At 33.5% G+C, this 16,455-nt stretch overlaps 1 protein-coding gene across 2 annotated transcripts in view; it reads right to left on the bottom strand.

The window, feature by feature from the left end:
* Positions 1–16,455, bottom strand: part of si:dkey-12j5.1 — a 156,638-nt gene that overhangs the window by 14,482 nt on the left and 125,701 nt on the right. For both annotated transcript variants that reach the window (XM_073926114.1, XM_017351506.3), the window contains one exon: positions 15,787–15,900. In XM_073926114.1, coding sequence (XP_073782215.1) covers positions 15,787–15,900 — 114 coding nt within the window. The remainder of the gene's footprint in view (positions 1–15,786; positions 15,901–16,455) is intronic.

Consider the following 16,455-nt stretch of genomic DNA (forward strand, 5'->3'; position numbering starts at 1 on the left):
TTATTACTGGTCTATAAATCACTAAATGGCCTAGGACCTCAATACATTACAGATATGCTTACTAAATACAAACCTAACAGATTACTCAGATCTTTAGGATCATATAAACTAGAAATTCCAAGGGTTCAGTCAAAGCAGGGTGAATCTGCCTTCAGCCACTATGCCCCTCGCTGCTGGAATCAGCTTCCAGATATGATCAGATGTGCTCCAACATTAGGCACATTCAAATCAAGACTGAAAACACATCTGTTTAGCTTTGCCTTTACTGTATGAGCACTGTGCTACGTCCGACAAATTGCACTATTATGTTTTTCATTTTCTTTTTCATTCTTTTATAACCTATTTTAACTCATTTTAATTTGTTTTTATCTGTTTTTAATAATTTTATTGTCTGCATTTTATGTTCCTAAACTTGTCTATTTTATTCCTGTTTATGTAAAGCAATTTGAATTGCCACTGTGTATGAAATGTGCTATATAAATAAACTTGCCTTGCCTTTTTTTTTTCAATTTAACAATCATAGAATCTGAATCATAGAAATGCTGGATTAAGATCGTATGTAGGGTCTAATCTAGATCTTGAACTTTTTCCGATTAATCGTGCAGCCCTAGCACGCTTGCACGCAGGCACAAACACAAACATTTATGCATTAGTATGAATGTTACATTATGCAATGCTCATGCATTTTCGCCTACAGTAAAGTGTCCTGTGTCTTCACAGTGTCTGTGAGAACAGATGGTCGTCTAGATACATATTGATTACTATTTCATGAATGCTACTGAATAATGAATTCTGAAATACTCACATACTGACAATCTCACATACATTTTTTGCCAACAATTTAATTTGAAAATAGGCATATTTGAATGCAGAGAATCTGATCGCCTATATGTTGAAATTATTACTGAAATACAAATTTTACTAAAAGAACGAATGGTAATTATGTAAATTATTTTGTAATAAACAGCATTTCCAAATGTATCTATCACATTACAGCTATAAATATATGACTAGGATACAGTGCTCAGCATAATTGAGAACACCATATTTTGAAAATGTGAATAGTCAGTGAATATAGGCAATGTATTTAGGTCCATTTAAACAAAACAGATTTATTAAACAGATTTTAGATTTTAGTCACCAAACCCATTTACAAATTAAAAGATAATACAATTAAATTTAAGCTGAATATCGAGAAAAAATTACAACCTACAAAATTGGACTTTTATAATGATAATCTTGAATTTTCAAATCTTTTTAAAAATTTGTATTTAATATTTTTCTATATCATAAATTCGGAGTGCTAATTTTGGAGTGTTATCGTAAGTTATTTTGTTAGATTAGCTCCAGATTTGACTTCAGAACAGACTAATCTAATGTATATGCACAAATTTAATATTGTATAGCTTTCTAATAAAAATATGAATTTAAAAGAGAGATTTGTGAGGAGTGTACTTATATATGCTGAGCACTGTACATATTACAGCTATAAATATATGACTAGCATATCTGTGGCTTGCTACCCTGGTTCTTCACTTTCTTAATCATACATCCACACCAGTCAAAGAAAAAAGGTCAGCTTTCAAACACTTTTGTTCATCAAAGGTGGAACATATGAGTGCAGAAAAAGGGTTAGAGTGATAGCAAAAAAAAAAAAGGATTGAGATTTCATTGTGAACTTATAGACGAATAAGTGACTCCAGTCCCATGTGTGTGCTCTTGTCCACAATAAATGATTTTTCTAAGAGAGAAGTGAAAGCATCTTCGTATATCTCGAGAGACGGCTCTTAATACATCAAACTACAGACCTGAGCGAAAAAAGAACAAATAAACAACGCAGTGAAAAAAGACGCCCTGCGGATCTTACTCAACTGGGAGCTCAAACACAAGCAAACTCTAGAGTACACTTATAAAGCATCTGTCTTCCCTAAAAGTAAGGAGATTTCAAATAATACCCAGCCTATGAAAAAGTTTAAAAAATTTTTTGTTTTTTTAAGAACTTACATGATAAATACCAAAATGCAGCACAAACATCCTTTTTATTATGATTTTACATACGACTAAAGATAATTTTATTTCAATAGTGGTGTTTACACTCGTAGTTAAAAAAACAGGATAAAAGAAAGAATAGGATCATAAAACTGTAGCATTTTTAACATTAGAGAATGCTTTTAAACTGGATCTTTTAAAACTGTGCAAATAAATGTCTACAACTGCAGTGCACTTAACAGAGCAGTCACAATAAAGTTGTGTAGGGTTTTTTTTTTTTTTTTTTTTTTTTTTTGGGCTGTTTGATGATGCTTCAGTCAGTTACATATTTACTTTGAATTCCTACTGCTTTCTAAACCTTGACAGATAAAAGACAGCTGACAATTGGATTGGAGAGCTCTTGATTGGATTGAAGTGTTCTTGAAAGTGATCTTGAACCTTGTGAATGGAAAAGGTACAGACTGTTGGAGGACGACACGCTGACAAAAGTACACTAAGCTGTAAATAAAACTACATTCACAATGACAGTGATTTAATTAATGGAAGTCACTGTTATACTACATTTTGCATTCAGTGTGTATGTGTTATAATTAGACTGTGTCTTTTTTTTTAGACTTATAGCATAAATATTATTTAGTGTCAGCAATTTACCACTAATAAATAGGGCCAGATGGAATCTGCTGACATTTTTTTGCTATTTCTTCGCAGAATTGTGTTAAAAATCAGCGGATTTATGCATAATTATTTTGAGAGTATCATAACTAAAACCTTAATATATGAAATAAAAATTAATACCTTTTTTAAGTTTTTTTGAATGTTTACAATGCAAATGCAATTAAATCCACTTTATTTGGTAAACAAGTATTTCATAATAGATCTACTAAAAGTCAGAGAATATAACTTTACAAAATGTATTGTAAATAAATCAAATGAATATTTTCATATTAGTCAATATTATTACTGTAATTAATTTTACTGTAATTAATATTACTGTAACTAACTGACTTAATATAAATTTACACACTTTTACACAAGTAAATAAATGGAATCAATAATGGGCTGAAAATCTGCGTAAATATGCGCACAGATTCCATGTGAGCCTACTAATACTCTAGATAGCAGTGTAGCATTTATTAACAGTTTGTATATGTTTCAACTTTAATATTTTCATTTTTAATTTAATACTTTTACCACTTTTTTTATTTTTGTGTAATTTTAGTAGTTTTTAATGTCATTGTTTTGTTTATTTTCAAACAACTAAAAACAAATTAAATATTTATTTTGCAGTACTAGAGTAGCACAAAAAAGTATGTACACTACCTGAGAAAAGTCTTGTCGCCTATCCAAGTTTTATGAACAACAAACAATAACTTGACTTGCACAGTTGTGCAGTAGTTGATCATTTGGTTTCAGATGTGGCTAATATGAAAAGCAAAGGCCTCTAGATTACGCTTATTTTACCAAAATAAAATATGATCATGCCTTGATTTTTAATTATTTCATTAGGACAGTAAGGTCTGACTTTGCCTAGACAAAAGTCTTGTCACTTAACAAAAATAATGTAATGTAAAGAATATAAAGTCATGGTGCAATGGGGAAAAAAAATAATATTGTGTATGACTCCTATGAACTTGGAGGACTGCATCCATACATCTCTGCAATGACTCAATTAACTTATTAATAAAGTCATCTGGAATGGTTATCTGGAAAGACTCTTTGAATTCATCTTCATTGCCTCCTCATTCATCTTAGCCCAGACATGCTCAACAATCATCTTCAACGCCTCCTTCTTCATCTTACCCCAGACATGTTCAACAATGTTCATATTTGGTGACTGGGCTGGCCAATCTAGGAGCACCTTCACCTTCTCCGCTTTCAGTAACTTTGATGTGGAGGCTTAAGTATGAGAAGGAGCGCTATCCTGCTGAAGAATTTGCCCTCTCCTGTGGTTTGTAATGTAATGGGCAGCACAAGTTTTTTGATACCTCAGGCTGTTGATGACATATAACCCCAAACCATGATTTTTCCTTCACCAAACTTGACTGATTTCTGTGAGAATTGTGGGTCCATGAGGGTTCCAATAAGCCTCCCTTAGCTTTTGTGATGATTGGGATGCAGTTCAACAGATGGATTAAAAAATGTGCCACTTTTCCAAATGATCAACTAGAAGCCAAGTTATTATTTGTTGCTCTTACAACCGGGATAGACAACAATACTTTAGTCAGGTAGTGTACAGTAATATAGGTTTTATATAACTTTTAAGTAAGATAAGCTAGCTCATTTGTTACCATGAAAAATAATTCTAAATAATGTATTAATTTTAGTTGATGTTAATTTCAACAAATAACATTTGATAAGGTAAATAGTATTTATTGAAACTACTGCATAACAATGATCAGCTGTATGTGTGTTAAGTAATGACTTAAAGAAAATGTTTACTGGATTTATACTTACTGTTACCACAGTTGTTAAATATCAGTTAAGGTTTATTTTATGTCAAGCAACAAAAAATAATTTATTATATATTTTTAATGCAGGTGAAAATGAATGTTTTAAATTAAGTAATGTCTAATTATTTGTCCTATGGTTCTGTCCTCCATGCCACACCATAACACCGGCTGTTAAAAACACAGAGAGATGCCAAACGTGCCACTTACTCCAATATTTTTATCTAGATTTTTGACCCCTGTTGTAAAACCTGCAAACATTGTGAGAGCATCTAATAGCCGGCTTTGAACAAAAACATGCAATCAAACGCACGATTCACATCACCGGTTGTCTGTCGCACTGGAGACAGCTGTGGGTTACAAATCTACTGCACTCAATGAAACCACACATCAACAGCTGCTCAACACATAAACACAGGCCTGAGGAAAATATGTGTAGAAATAAACACAAATACCAATCAAAATCTGCATATAGACACTGACCAGGACTACATTTATGAATAAAAAAGCACTTGCGTCTCTTCCCGGAGATGTTATATTCACTGAGATTAGCTGGAAGCAAATAGCAGACCTGAAACATACTGTAATTTGTTTGATTGGAATGTGAAAAAGAGCATGAAGAATTGCTCTTGCTCACATTGACACACAAATTGTTCAATAGTATAGTTCGTCAAGGCCATAAACAAGGTCTCTGTGTGTGTGTGTGTTCAAGTGACTGTGTTTTCATGCATCTTCCTAGAGGCGTTTCAAGACAGAAAAAGCAATAAATTGTTTAAAAATAGTCATGCTGCAGATTTACATTTTCCTCAACAAAAAACAACTCTAAATGTTGATTTTTAAATTTATATACGTTTTATCCCAACAACAGTCACTTTCTACAAATACTATGTGCTACAAAGGTGTAATATGTTTACTTGTGCACTGCACTACAAATCATTCTTGTTTCTTCTGCACAATTTAATGCACAACTTTCTTTTCTTTTCTTTCTTTTTTTGCATAATTTAATGTACAAATATTTGTTTTGCACAGTTTCATGTACAGTATTTAAGTAGTTTGTGTCTATGCTCAGTTTGTATACAGTATGTTTGCTCAACCTTTTGGCAGCAGTTACATCTTTTTCTTCTTTCTTTTTTTATGTAGCACCATGTAAACATGACATTTAATTCCAATAAATAAAATATGTTTTTTTTCATGGAGCACAAGAGTGCATTTTTAATCTTACATTTTAAGTCAAAATATTTAGTTATTAGATGGTCAAAAACATTTGATAACAGATCTAATATAATCATAAAAATGAATTTAGAAACAGACTCAAAACAATTAGCTTGATTAGAATGTGAAAAAGACTCGCTCTTACAAAAACACAATTAGTTGTATGTTAGTTTCTTAAGGAAGCACAGAAGGTGCCCTATTTTAACAATCTACTGTAGGCACAAAGTCTAAAGTGCATGACGCAAAAGCATTAAGGACATGTCCTAATCCACTTGGATTAGTGGTGGATTGTCTAACAGGGATGTGGTTATTTTCTTAACGAGTTATGGTTGTGATTTGATAATAACGTGCATTTAAAAATCCCATCTTATCTCCCATTACCTTTAAGAGTCGGTTGTAGTCGGCACATTTGCTATTTACATGGTGGACTTTGTAAGTAGAAAAACTGAACGCTTCACTAACGAAAAAACAGTTAAACAGACCATTTGCAGTGCGAGGATAAAGAACAATTTTCATTTGGCCTCTTTACTTTCCTTTTACTATTTACTAGTGTTTTATACACTCCACTGAAGATATCCATTAGCCTACATATTGATTTTGTTTGTTAAGCACAAAGATTTGTTTCAAAACTAAATCTAAATTCAGTTATAGTTTCCAGCAAACGAATAAAATGAACAATATTAATATAGTGTAGTCAAAAAACATATACATATAGTGTAGTTACATCCAAACACAAGTCCTATTCCCCATATGGTGACGTATATGTCTCCAAAACCCGACAGGTGGACAAATCTAAACTTGTTTTTATAAAAATAAATATAAAAATGCATATAATAAATGATACTAACAAAAATAATAACATTATACAAATGCAAATTGTCATGAATAAACTGAAATAGCCCCTCAAGATAAAGACCAGGAGGAAGTGGTTTTTATATTTATGTAGAAAATCATAATTTTTGTAACATTTTAATCCTTTAATTTTTTATATACAAATACAGTATATGTGTTTATTGCTGTATATCTTTTGTGTATTAAGCAATGTGTAAGAGCTTAAAGCCACGTAGGCGCATAACAAACTTGCTATGCGCTGGACTTTAGACCTGCTTTTAGTTGGTTAATGGCGCCATGTATTTTATTATTATTTCAGATTCTCAAAATAGCAAAGCGCCCACATTGCACTTTAACACACCTCAGACCGGATTACCCATGAGTCCACAAAGTGGCACAAAACGTTAATATTAAGGTTGCGCTGGTCTGAAAACAGCCACAAATCGTGCTAAACACGTCTTGCGCCTTATTGCACCAGGTGTATGATAGGGCCCAAAGTATCTCTGTGTGTGTGAGTGTGTGTGTGTGTTCTTAAACAGAGTTTCTGCATGTTTCACCAAGTCAAATTTAAGAGTTTTTAAGATCTTTTACAACCATTATCAATGAAATTTCAGACTTATACACAGCTAAACGCTGGGAATTGTTTCAATGACCTGGTCAGACTAACAGAAAAAAAATGTACTTGCTTCATTAAAAAAAATGTAATAAAATTATTTGGCATCTATTTTGACATTTTAATTTATATGTCAAAATATAAGTAATATAGTTGTATACATAAACCTTTTTGCAACACAAAATTTTATACAGGTAAGAGTAAAATACCAGTAACATAACAGCAAGACAATTAAATACTATTGGTAAATAGAGTTTGTTAAAGGTTTTATTGAGATGGATTGTTGATGATTGGATGGGTGTCAGACTGATTGGGTAGTTTTACACGGACCTATTTAAAATGACTTAAGACCTACAACACAATGTTTCAGCAAATGTAAGACTTTAAGGCCTACAATTTTGTTTTTAAAAATGATGAAATTTTAAGACCAAGCAGACTGTAAAAGTAAGTGTGTTTTCATGCATCTTGCTAGAGGTGTATTCAATAGCTGCCATGCTAAGTTAGAGCCGAAGCAATGAGACACTCAAAGCGGGTCATTTTGCACCCATGGCTGATTGAGGCACTTTACTAACATTGTGACACACAAGATCTATATTGCCACACAGAACAAAAGCTGATGAAATGCCTTCTGCGTTATTTTTTCCTCAATTTCCACTCCCGGATCAATAAAGTGTGACTGTCTTTCCACAAAGCAAGAGACTTATGCATCAAAACATAAGCATGATAAATCATTATATGCAGGTTTATTAATGGCTGAAAATGTGGTCATGCACTCAAAGCTCAGTCAATATTGTCCAGATCAATACAGGACAAGGGATGAAGGTAATGAAGAACAAAACGAGACGCACCGAGGGATAAAGAGAGGAGGAAAGAGCTGATAGAGAGAGAAATAAGATTCACTGATGTATGGAAAGAGGGAAAGAAATACTGAAATATAATCCACTGCAAGTGATTCAATAACAATAATCACAAAACAATTAGAAGAAATAACACTTTAAATTAAAATATAAACATATATTTTTTCAAGACTACATTTTTAATAGACAATTCCAGATTTAAATCAAAGGTGTTGTATGTAAGTTTTTGACTCTTCTAAAGCATAAAAATACCATAATATTTTGCAGATATTTAAGAAACATGGTAAGTGAACATTCTTGTTTATCTGATAAACAATGCTAAAGTCACATATTCCGCTTTGAAATTAAGTTAGTGAGTTACGTGCCAGAAAAGCTGTCCTTGTTTTGGTTCCTTTAACCCGCCCACTGCCAGTTTAGCCAATTATATTTCAGCACCCCAAGATGCCTTGATGGAAAACTGCGTATTTCATTCATTTTCATTCATTCAATTCTGTGTGCGTCCATGATTGTAATGAGACCTTCTTTGGACAGTAGCAGACTCCGAAATAAGACACAGATTTAGAGTGCCACATGAGGCATTAATTAAATAGCAAATAATCTAAATTTTACGAATGTACACATTGTGAGCAGGTTATATTGTAATTTTACATTAGTATTTTAGGCTTTGTTTCCGGCATCTGCGAAGCTGGAAAAAAAACCCCATAAAATAACAGCTGTTAAATTGCAGGAATTTACAGTAAAATAACAAACGTTAAATTACAGAAATTTCCTTAAATTAAGATTTTGGGTAAATTAACATCTTTTAGTTTATAGTAGTGTTCTGTAATTTAACACCCGCTATTTTAGGGTAATGTTTTGTAATTAATGGCTGTTATATACAGTTTTTTATTCCGCACCCCAGCTGCTGGAAAAAAACAAACAAACAACAACAACAACAACAACAACAAAAACGTAAAATAACAGACTTTTTATTTTTACAGTGTGTGTCATAACAACATGCTATGTGGCGAGATTTGCGCAGTGATAAGCAATTTGAATGTATGCACCAAATGAAACATGACAGAAATTTAAATACAGCCATTCAGAAGCACAGAATAGTGCAATTACAACTAAAATGCACTCCAACTAAATATTAAGGTTTACTCACTTAATACATACTAAACCTCTTTAACATTAATAAATGTACATGCTGAATTACTGACATGTGTTGGCTTGCACTGGGTCACAGTTCTAAAGTTCAATTTAAAACTGTTTATTTTATTTTCAAGATCTGAGGTTAAATATCTGTTGCTGCTTTCAGTAGTATGGCAATAAATGTCATGTAAAAAACTCAATTATTTATAGCATTTAACACTGAATAAATCAGGTGCACAAGAGGTGAACATTGTCAGTTTATCATGTTTTTTAGCAGCAAGATATAGATGCAGTTTCTAAAATATAAATTTTAGGTGTTGGTTAGATCAAAAACTCCTATTAATATGCAAAATATTCCTTCTATCACATGCCGTTGCTTTTATTTAGAACACAATTTAAATCAGCCTTAATTCAGCCTTTAGGCTCGATAGTTAGGCACACATCTATTGATCACACGGCACCTTTTAATTATATTATTAAAATAAAATCTACCTTAACTAATAATTAATAAAATCTTACTGACTCCTGAAAATTTTCCATATATTGTTTTCTAACTTTTAAATAATAGTTTACTCAATTTATTGAAGCAGACTCACTGTAATGGAACATAAAGGAATGTAAAAATCTTTAGGTATATGAATTTCCGTTTTTAAATTTTTTAATTTTTTTGGAGAACAAGAAACAAACAAAACATTTCTTTAGGAAAACTATAATTCATTTGATAATCAAGATTGCAAAAGTAAAATGACTTGTGAAGTAGTCTATATTAGATTAATTTTATTTTCTGTTCTTTTTCTTTTATGAATTCACAAGACTTGAAATAATTCACATGGACGATTTGTATGATACGTAAGGTTTTTGCATGCTCTTTAAAACTCATTAATTGCATTTTCATTAAAAAGCACATGCTAAATATTATTTCAAATATCCCCTTATTTGCTTCAGCGACCCATAAGCATGCACTTCTGGTAAGGAAGCCTTATTTTCAATTTGGGGTAAACTAATCCCTTTAACAGCAGATATAAACTGCTATAGATCTCTGCTGACCATTTCCGATCGAATCAGCGAAATGGATGTTAATTGCCGGTATAAACAGGGCCGCAGAGGCAGATAAGCACTGAGAAATAGAAGGAGAAAAGAGTTAGCAGTAAACAGAGGGAATAAAAGCGAGGTAGTGAAGAATGGCAGCAGAGAAAGGAGAAAAGAGGGAAAAAAGAAAGCTAGTGATGTATGGAAGGGGAGGGAAGGTTGCTACTGAGGGATGGACGTGTAAAGAGTCGGACATTGAGCAGAAGGCAGAAAATCAATGGTGAACAGCGGCTAAAGTGGAATCTGAACTCTGCCTGAAGTCATAGAGTGTGACGGAGGAACGAGCCGAGAGAAAGGAAGCCAGAGAAAAGATGGGATGAGGGCAGAAAAACGGCAATATGAGCGCAGACGCGGAAAACAAATCTGCAGAAGGCAAAGAGGCAGGAGGCCACAAGCTAATTAAAATCAGACGAGTCTGGGAAATCAATCGATTCGGGAGAACAATCGAGGCTGTAATCAAGAGATTAGCTCAGGAGCCATCAATTCCACTACAACTTGCTAATGACCATGAAAGCAGAGGCATGAAACCAAAGATTTAAAAAGATATATGGAAATAATTTGGGTTGAAATTCACAGCACTCGGGTAATGGCTAACAATTTAATTATATCTTTTAAAATAGGGACACATTTTTGATGTTAGGTGGCAGGGGTGTAACAGCACATAAAAGAGGTGGTTCACCCCAGACTGGTTTTGAAGTCACGGGACGATACATTTCTGATAAGGGAGAAAAATAAACCCAATTTTTTAAGCAGTCTTTAATTAAACAAAAAAAATGCTGTTTTTTGTTTATTTGTAAACAAACTGTTTATTGTGTAAATGTATAATTTAAACTAAATTATAGGTCCCATTTAATTATTGGCATAAAAATTATATTATAAGAGTTGGTCGAATGTACAGTTCTTACATTTAAATTAATTATTTGATACAATGCATGTAGTATGTACAGTACATACTTGTCTTACAGTACATATTGTATTTAAAAATACCTGCATGTAATTACATTTGTTATTCATTTCTGTAAGTACATCTATAATTACACGGTTGACTCATCCCTTATATGTTAACGTATCCTTAAGTCTGATCCTTCTTTACTTTTGTGTTTTTACTTACTATCCTTACTTCTGCATCAAGTGATGGTCATGACCCACGGCCCCTGCCTTGCGCATAGCCATGCATTTATACTTCTGCAAGCTATTAGTGTAACTCTGCAATAACACGTCCAAAACGCTAGCTGGCAGTAGGTGTTGCTCTCTGTCAACTTTCCTTGAAGGTATTTTGTTTTCTCGGAACACTACAAACTGCTAAAACTCGCTAATTCAGAGGTGGAAACCTGCAACTTGCAACAACTTTAATCATAAGGTAAACACAAAACAAAAGTAACACAAAATAGCATGCAAGTGTTTTGTAGTACAATATAAACACAATAAGTTCATCGCATTTATTTTTTTAAAGTAACTTGACATAAAGTGGGACTAAATTATGTTTCTACAACAATTTGTTGTTGTAATACAATTCAGTAATTTAAACCATAGCATTCATTACTTGTTTCCATGGTTGATTTTAACATGCATTAAATAATTATTTAGTTATGACATTACTTATTAGGTGAAATATATTCCTGTATGAGCTAATATAGTACAAATATGTAATAAAAATCTCTTTAAACGTAAAAGCAGTGGACAATAGTGTAGTAGAGCATTTGCCTCAGGTAAATGTTATCGTTTACAAGCTGTTTTATTGGCATCCTTCTATTGTTGACACACTGACAGAGATTATACAAGACATGACATGTTCATTCATGTTTATTTTTTTAGCTAAACTAGAAGAATGACTGATGGTGTTCACAGTGAGGCACCAGTACACTTCCATCCATTATTTCCTCTATTCATCCACCCACCCTTCCTTCCTTAATTCCATTCATCCATATATCCTTTATTTTTTTTCCTTAATTCCATCCTTAAATTCATCCATCAATATATCTTTTTTTCCTTATCTCCATCCAACCTTGCCTAATTCCATCCACCCATCTATCATTCCTCTCTGACTTCCCTAGTTCCATCCAACTTTCCTACCTTAATTCCATTCACCAATCCTTCGTTCCTTAATTCCTTCCTTTCTTCCATCAATCTATCCTTCCTTAAATCCATCCATCCATAAAAGTATATTTCAAGATCACACTCTGTTCTTCTATTTACATGAATCCATCCATCCATCCATCTATTTATCCATCAATCCATCCATCCATCCATCCATAAACACACACACCCATCCATCCATCCATCCATCCATCCATCCATCCATCCATCCATCCATCCATCCATCCATCCATCCATCCATCCATCCATCCTAATAGTAGATATTTTAGGATCAAACTGTTCTTCTATTTCCTTCAATGCATCCATAAATCCATCCATCCATCAATCATACATTTAAATAGATACTTTAAGATTAAAAACATTCTCCTTTTCCATCCATCCACCCATCTATCTATCTATCCATCCATAAAAGTAGATAATTTAAGATTGTCCTTTTTCCATCCATCCATTCATCCACACAAACAAACACATGTATATGATCAACTACTTTCCCTTCCTTTTTTTCGTTAACATTAAAACGCCAGAGCCTCTTGCCTAGTAACATTTTTCAAAATATCTTCTTTCATGCTCTATAAAACACAAAAAGGATTTTCAATTTATGAGTTGAACAAAGCCAAACCTTTCAAGCATGTGAGCTTCATGCATTACTAATTAGCATTCATTGATGTTCATAACTATTAATCAATAAACAGTTCCTTTAACTTCCATGTGCCTCTTTATCTTTCCTAATTAGTAAGGTGGATCATATCTACAGAAAGAAAACAGCACACAAAATAAGTCTTTCCTTCCGATAAGTCTAAAACTGTACATGATCGCCAGATTTAATCACCAGTTTAGACGATTCTATTACGAAAAGTTGAAAGGCTATCACTTTTAATACTAGGCAATATACAGTACTAACAGCTCCTTCATAACTGGCAGTATATTTCACAGCGCCGAGAGATGACCTTCTAAAAAGCTAATTAATAAATAATTACTGTTTGCTTTATTACGGCCATATTAATGACATTGCTAACAAAAGCTTGGCCGATATGGGGCACTGATTAAAGAGCAGATGAATAATTGAGACGTTGGTGAAAGTAATTAAATATTCACAAGTCTGAACCAAAGCCAAGAGCATGACTTTCAGGTCTTATTTACATATTTTGTGCTCATGAGCCCATTTCTGCTCTCAAATTTCCTTTTTAAAAATGTATAGAGCATCACAAATATATATTTTTCTTTACAGATTAAAACTGTAGACAAACACCAAAGACCTTTTAAAGTCATTTTGGATTGTGCTGTTGGAGAAATAAACTCTTAAAAGATCATGGGTTCATAATTAATTAGATAATTATATTTTGACGACTTATTACTGATGACGCCACTTATTACTGATGACGCTTATTACTGATGACGCCATTATTCTTACAATAAAAATAAATATAAGCTTAAGCACACAAACTAATGTAATATATATTATTTAAATAAGAATCTAGGAGTAAAATAATAGAATAATTTAATACAATAAAAGTGTACATTAGATAAGGGATAAAGTACATCCAGGTGTTACTATCGCAGAGTAAAGGCTATCAGCAGGTCAACACGAATCAAAGGCATGTTGTATAAGACTGAAGAGCTTTCTTTTGTAAAAACAACTGCCTGGATATAATTGACCAAACTTATTACATTCCTACTTGTTTGCCCAAAAACATACACATTAGACACAAAATATATTTGGCCAAAGGCAGATTCTGCTTGACTAGTCTATTCAGCATTGAGCTCCACTGTATTATAAATGTGTTTGGTTATGTTGTTATTGCAATAAGATTCAAAGTAATGTTTTCTGTTTCCACCTGGGGATACTTATCCTGAGGCCCTTAGAGATTATAAAGCGCCACTGATGCGATCCAAGACCAGTGAAGAAATAATGCCAAGTTATCCATAATCCTGGACCAGGCCGTATCCTGGGCTATGCTGTGGTGGTCATGGAGGAGCACAGAGCGTGATTCCTGAAAGACCAAAGTGAAAGACGAGTCTTCACATTGATCATGGGCCAGCCTGAACACCGTCCAGTGACCTACCCACACCTACATTTCTCCACAATCGACATCCAGCTTTTTCCAGCATCTAGACTTCAGCTCTGCACAAGAAGTTTGGCCAGAGGAAAAATGGTCATGCCCAACTGAGCCTGAATTCTCTTGAGGTCTTTTTTCCCAGTCACTTTGTCAATTGGTGAAGTTTGTTACTTGCCACTGGCTTGCTTAGTTGGGACTTGTGGAGCTGCGTATCGATGGATTTACTCTTCAGTGTTTGAACTTTCAGCACAGAAATTTAAACCACACTAAACTGAACTAAACTGAACTTCAACTCTAAAAACTGGACAGACAGTTTTAATTTACCAGAACTTCTATGTTAAGCTGCTTTGACACAATCTACATTGTAAAAGCGCAAAAAAAATAAAGATGAAAAATTATTTTTAAATATTATTAAATAAATTAGAAATTGACCCATGCCAACTTTAATGTAAAATAGTTTGGTATGTTTATCTCAGGCCCACGGCTCTCAATGATATTTGGTTTTTGGCCCTTCATACAAAAAAGTTTGGGCAACGCTGCTTAAAAGAAACAAGATAAAGACACAGTCGATGAGACCCTGCCTGGTAGTCAGGAAGTGTTTAAAGGCAATAGGATAAAATGTCTCCAACAATTTGCCTGTTATAGTTTTAATAAAATTATGTCTTCAAAAAACACTGCTCATTTGGAACTAGATTATATAAACTTTTATTTCCACACTGGCAATAATCATCAATGGTGTAATTCTACAATATCATTATCTAATGATAGTCTGTGCTTCAGAGAGTTGAGGAGAGACATTTAGCGTGGATGTGTGAGACAGCATTTGTGCACCTATGGTCTTTTTCCAATAATTCATCTGACTAGATCATGAAGGACGCAGTGAGGCACGTCTTTTCCTCTCCAGAAGAAAACGAAAGGCCGCAAGGTGAAGCAGAGGGATTGAAGGACAGACGACGACAGATCCATCAGAGAACAAAATGACGCAGAGATGGAAAACCAATGGATGAGGAGCTAAAAAGAATATATGCAGTGACCAAAGGTTTCAGTAACAGCAAAAAAGCCTGAGGAAAAGTTGGAAATAGAAAGAGGAAGAATAGGAAGGAAAGGACTGGTGTTGGTGGCAAAAAAAAGAGCTATAGGTATTGTCATACCTCACCCTGCAAGCTATTCCTTCTCTCGTTTTCTTTCAAACTTTCCCTTTCATTTTCTATTTCTATAGAGCTCGGACACCAGCAGAGTTCCAGAAATTTCACAGTAGAAAAAGAGCTGACGGCATGCTGAGAGAGCCATGACAGATGGAAAAAATGAGAATGGACCAAGGGAGGAGTGGAGAAATCAGCCAGGTAGAAAATGTGTGTGTGTGTGTATGTGTGTGGGTGAGAATGAAAACTACGGCGAGATGAAATCAGATGGCCTCATCATTTCCAAAACAGTAGTGTGTGTATGTGTGTGAGCTGTACCTTTTTGGCCTTGCTAAGGTACGTCCAGGCTGATTTTCTGAAGTTCACACTGTTGTCTACCGAGTCTTGTTTGTCCAGCTGCAAATAAAAGAGCCATCCCAACAGATACCACACCTATGTCAGAAAAGAACAGATAAGACAATGTATAAAATTGATGCAGAAAATATAACTGCAAATACTGCTGCTGGAAATGCCCCAAAAGGAATTCCATTTAATGTTTGAACACAAAAGCAATAATAGACAGCAGTAAAAGCTTTTTGGTGGAATATGTGAATGATGAACTGTTGACTGTTACGAGTAGTTTCTTTTTGTGTTAGAAGAACACTGTGTATTGTGTGTGTTATTTTTATTCCCTTGAACTCACATTTTCAAATTCACTAAAAAACAAAAGGTGCAATCCTTTTTAAATAAGCACATTCCTTATAAACCATTTATATTTATAATGCATTTCAAGTTTAAATAAGTACATTCTTTGCAAAGAATCCTGAAAAATTTATGTGTGACACAGTGGGAGTTTGCATACAGTACACACACACTTGTTTTAATAAGCTCTGAACAGAAGTCTAAATTTGTTGTTGTTGCTTTTTTAATATTATTAAACTTTTAATGCATGTTTTGTGTGGATAAATGTATTAATTATTTTAACTCATTACAGCATATATTTTTATT

This window comes from Danio rerio, chromosome 16, assembly GCF_049306965.1.
Source record: "Danio rerio strain Tuebingen ecotype United States chromosome 16, GRCz12tu, whole genome shotgun sequence".
Taxonomy (NCBI): domain Eukaryota; kingdom Metazoa; phylum Chordata; class Actinopteri; order Cypriniformes; family Danionidae; genus Danio; species Danio rerio.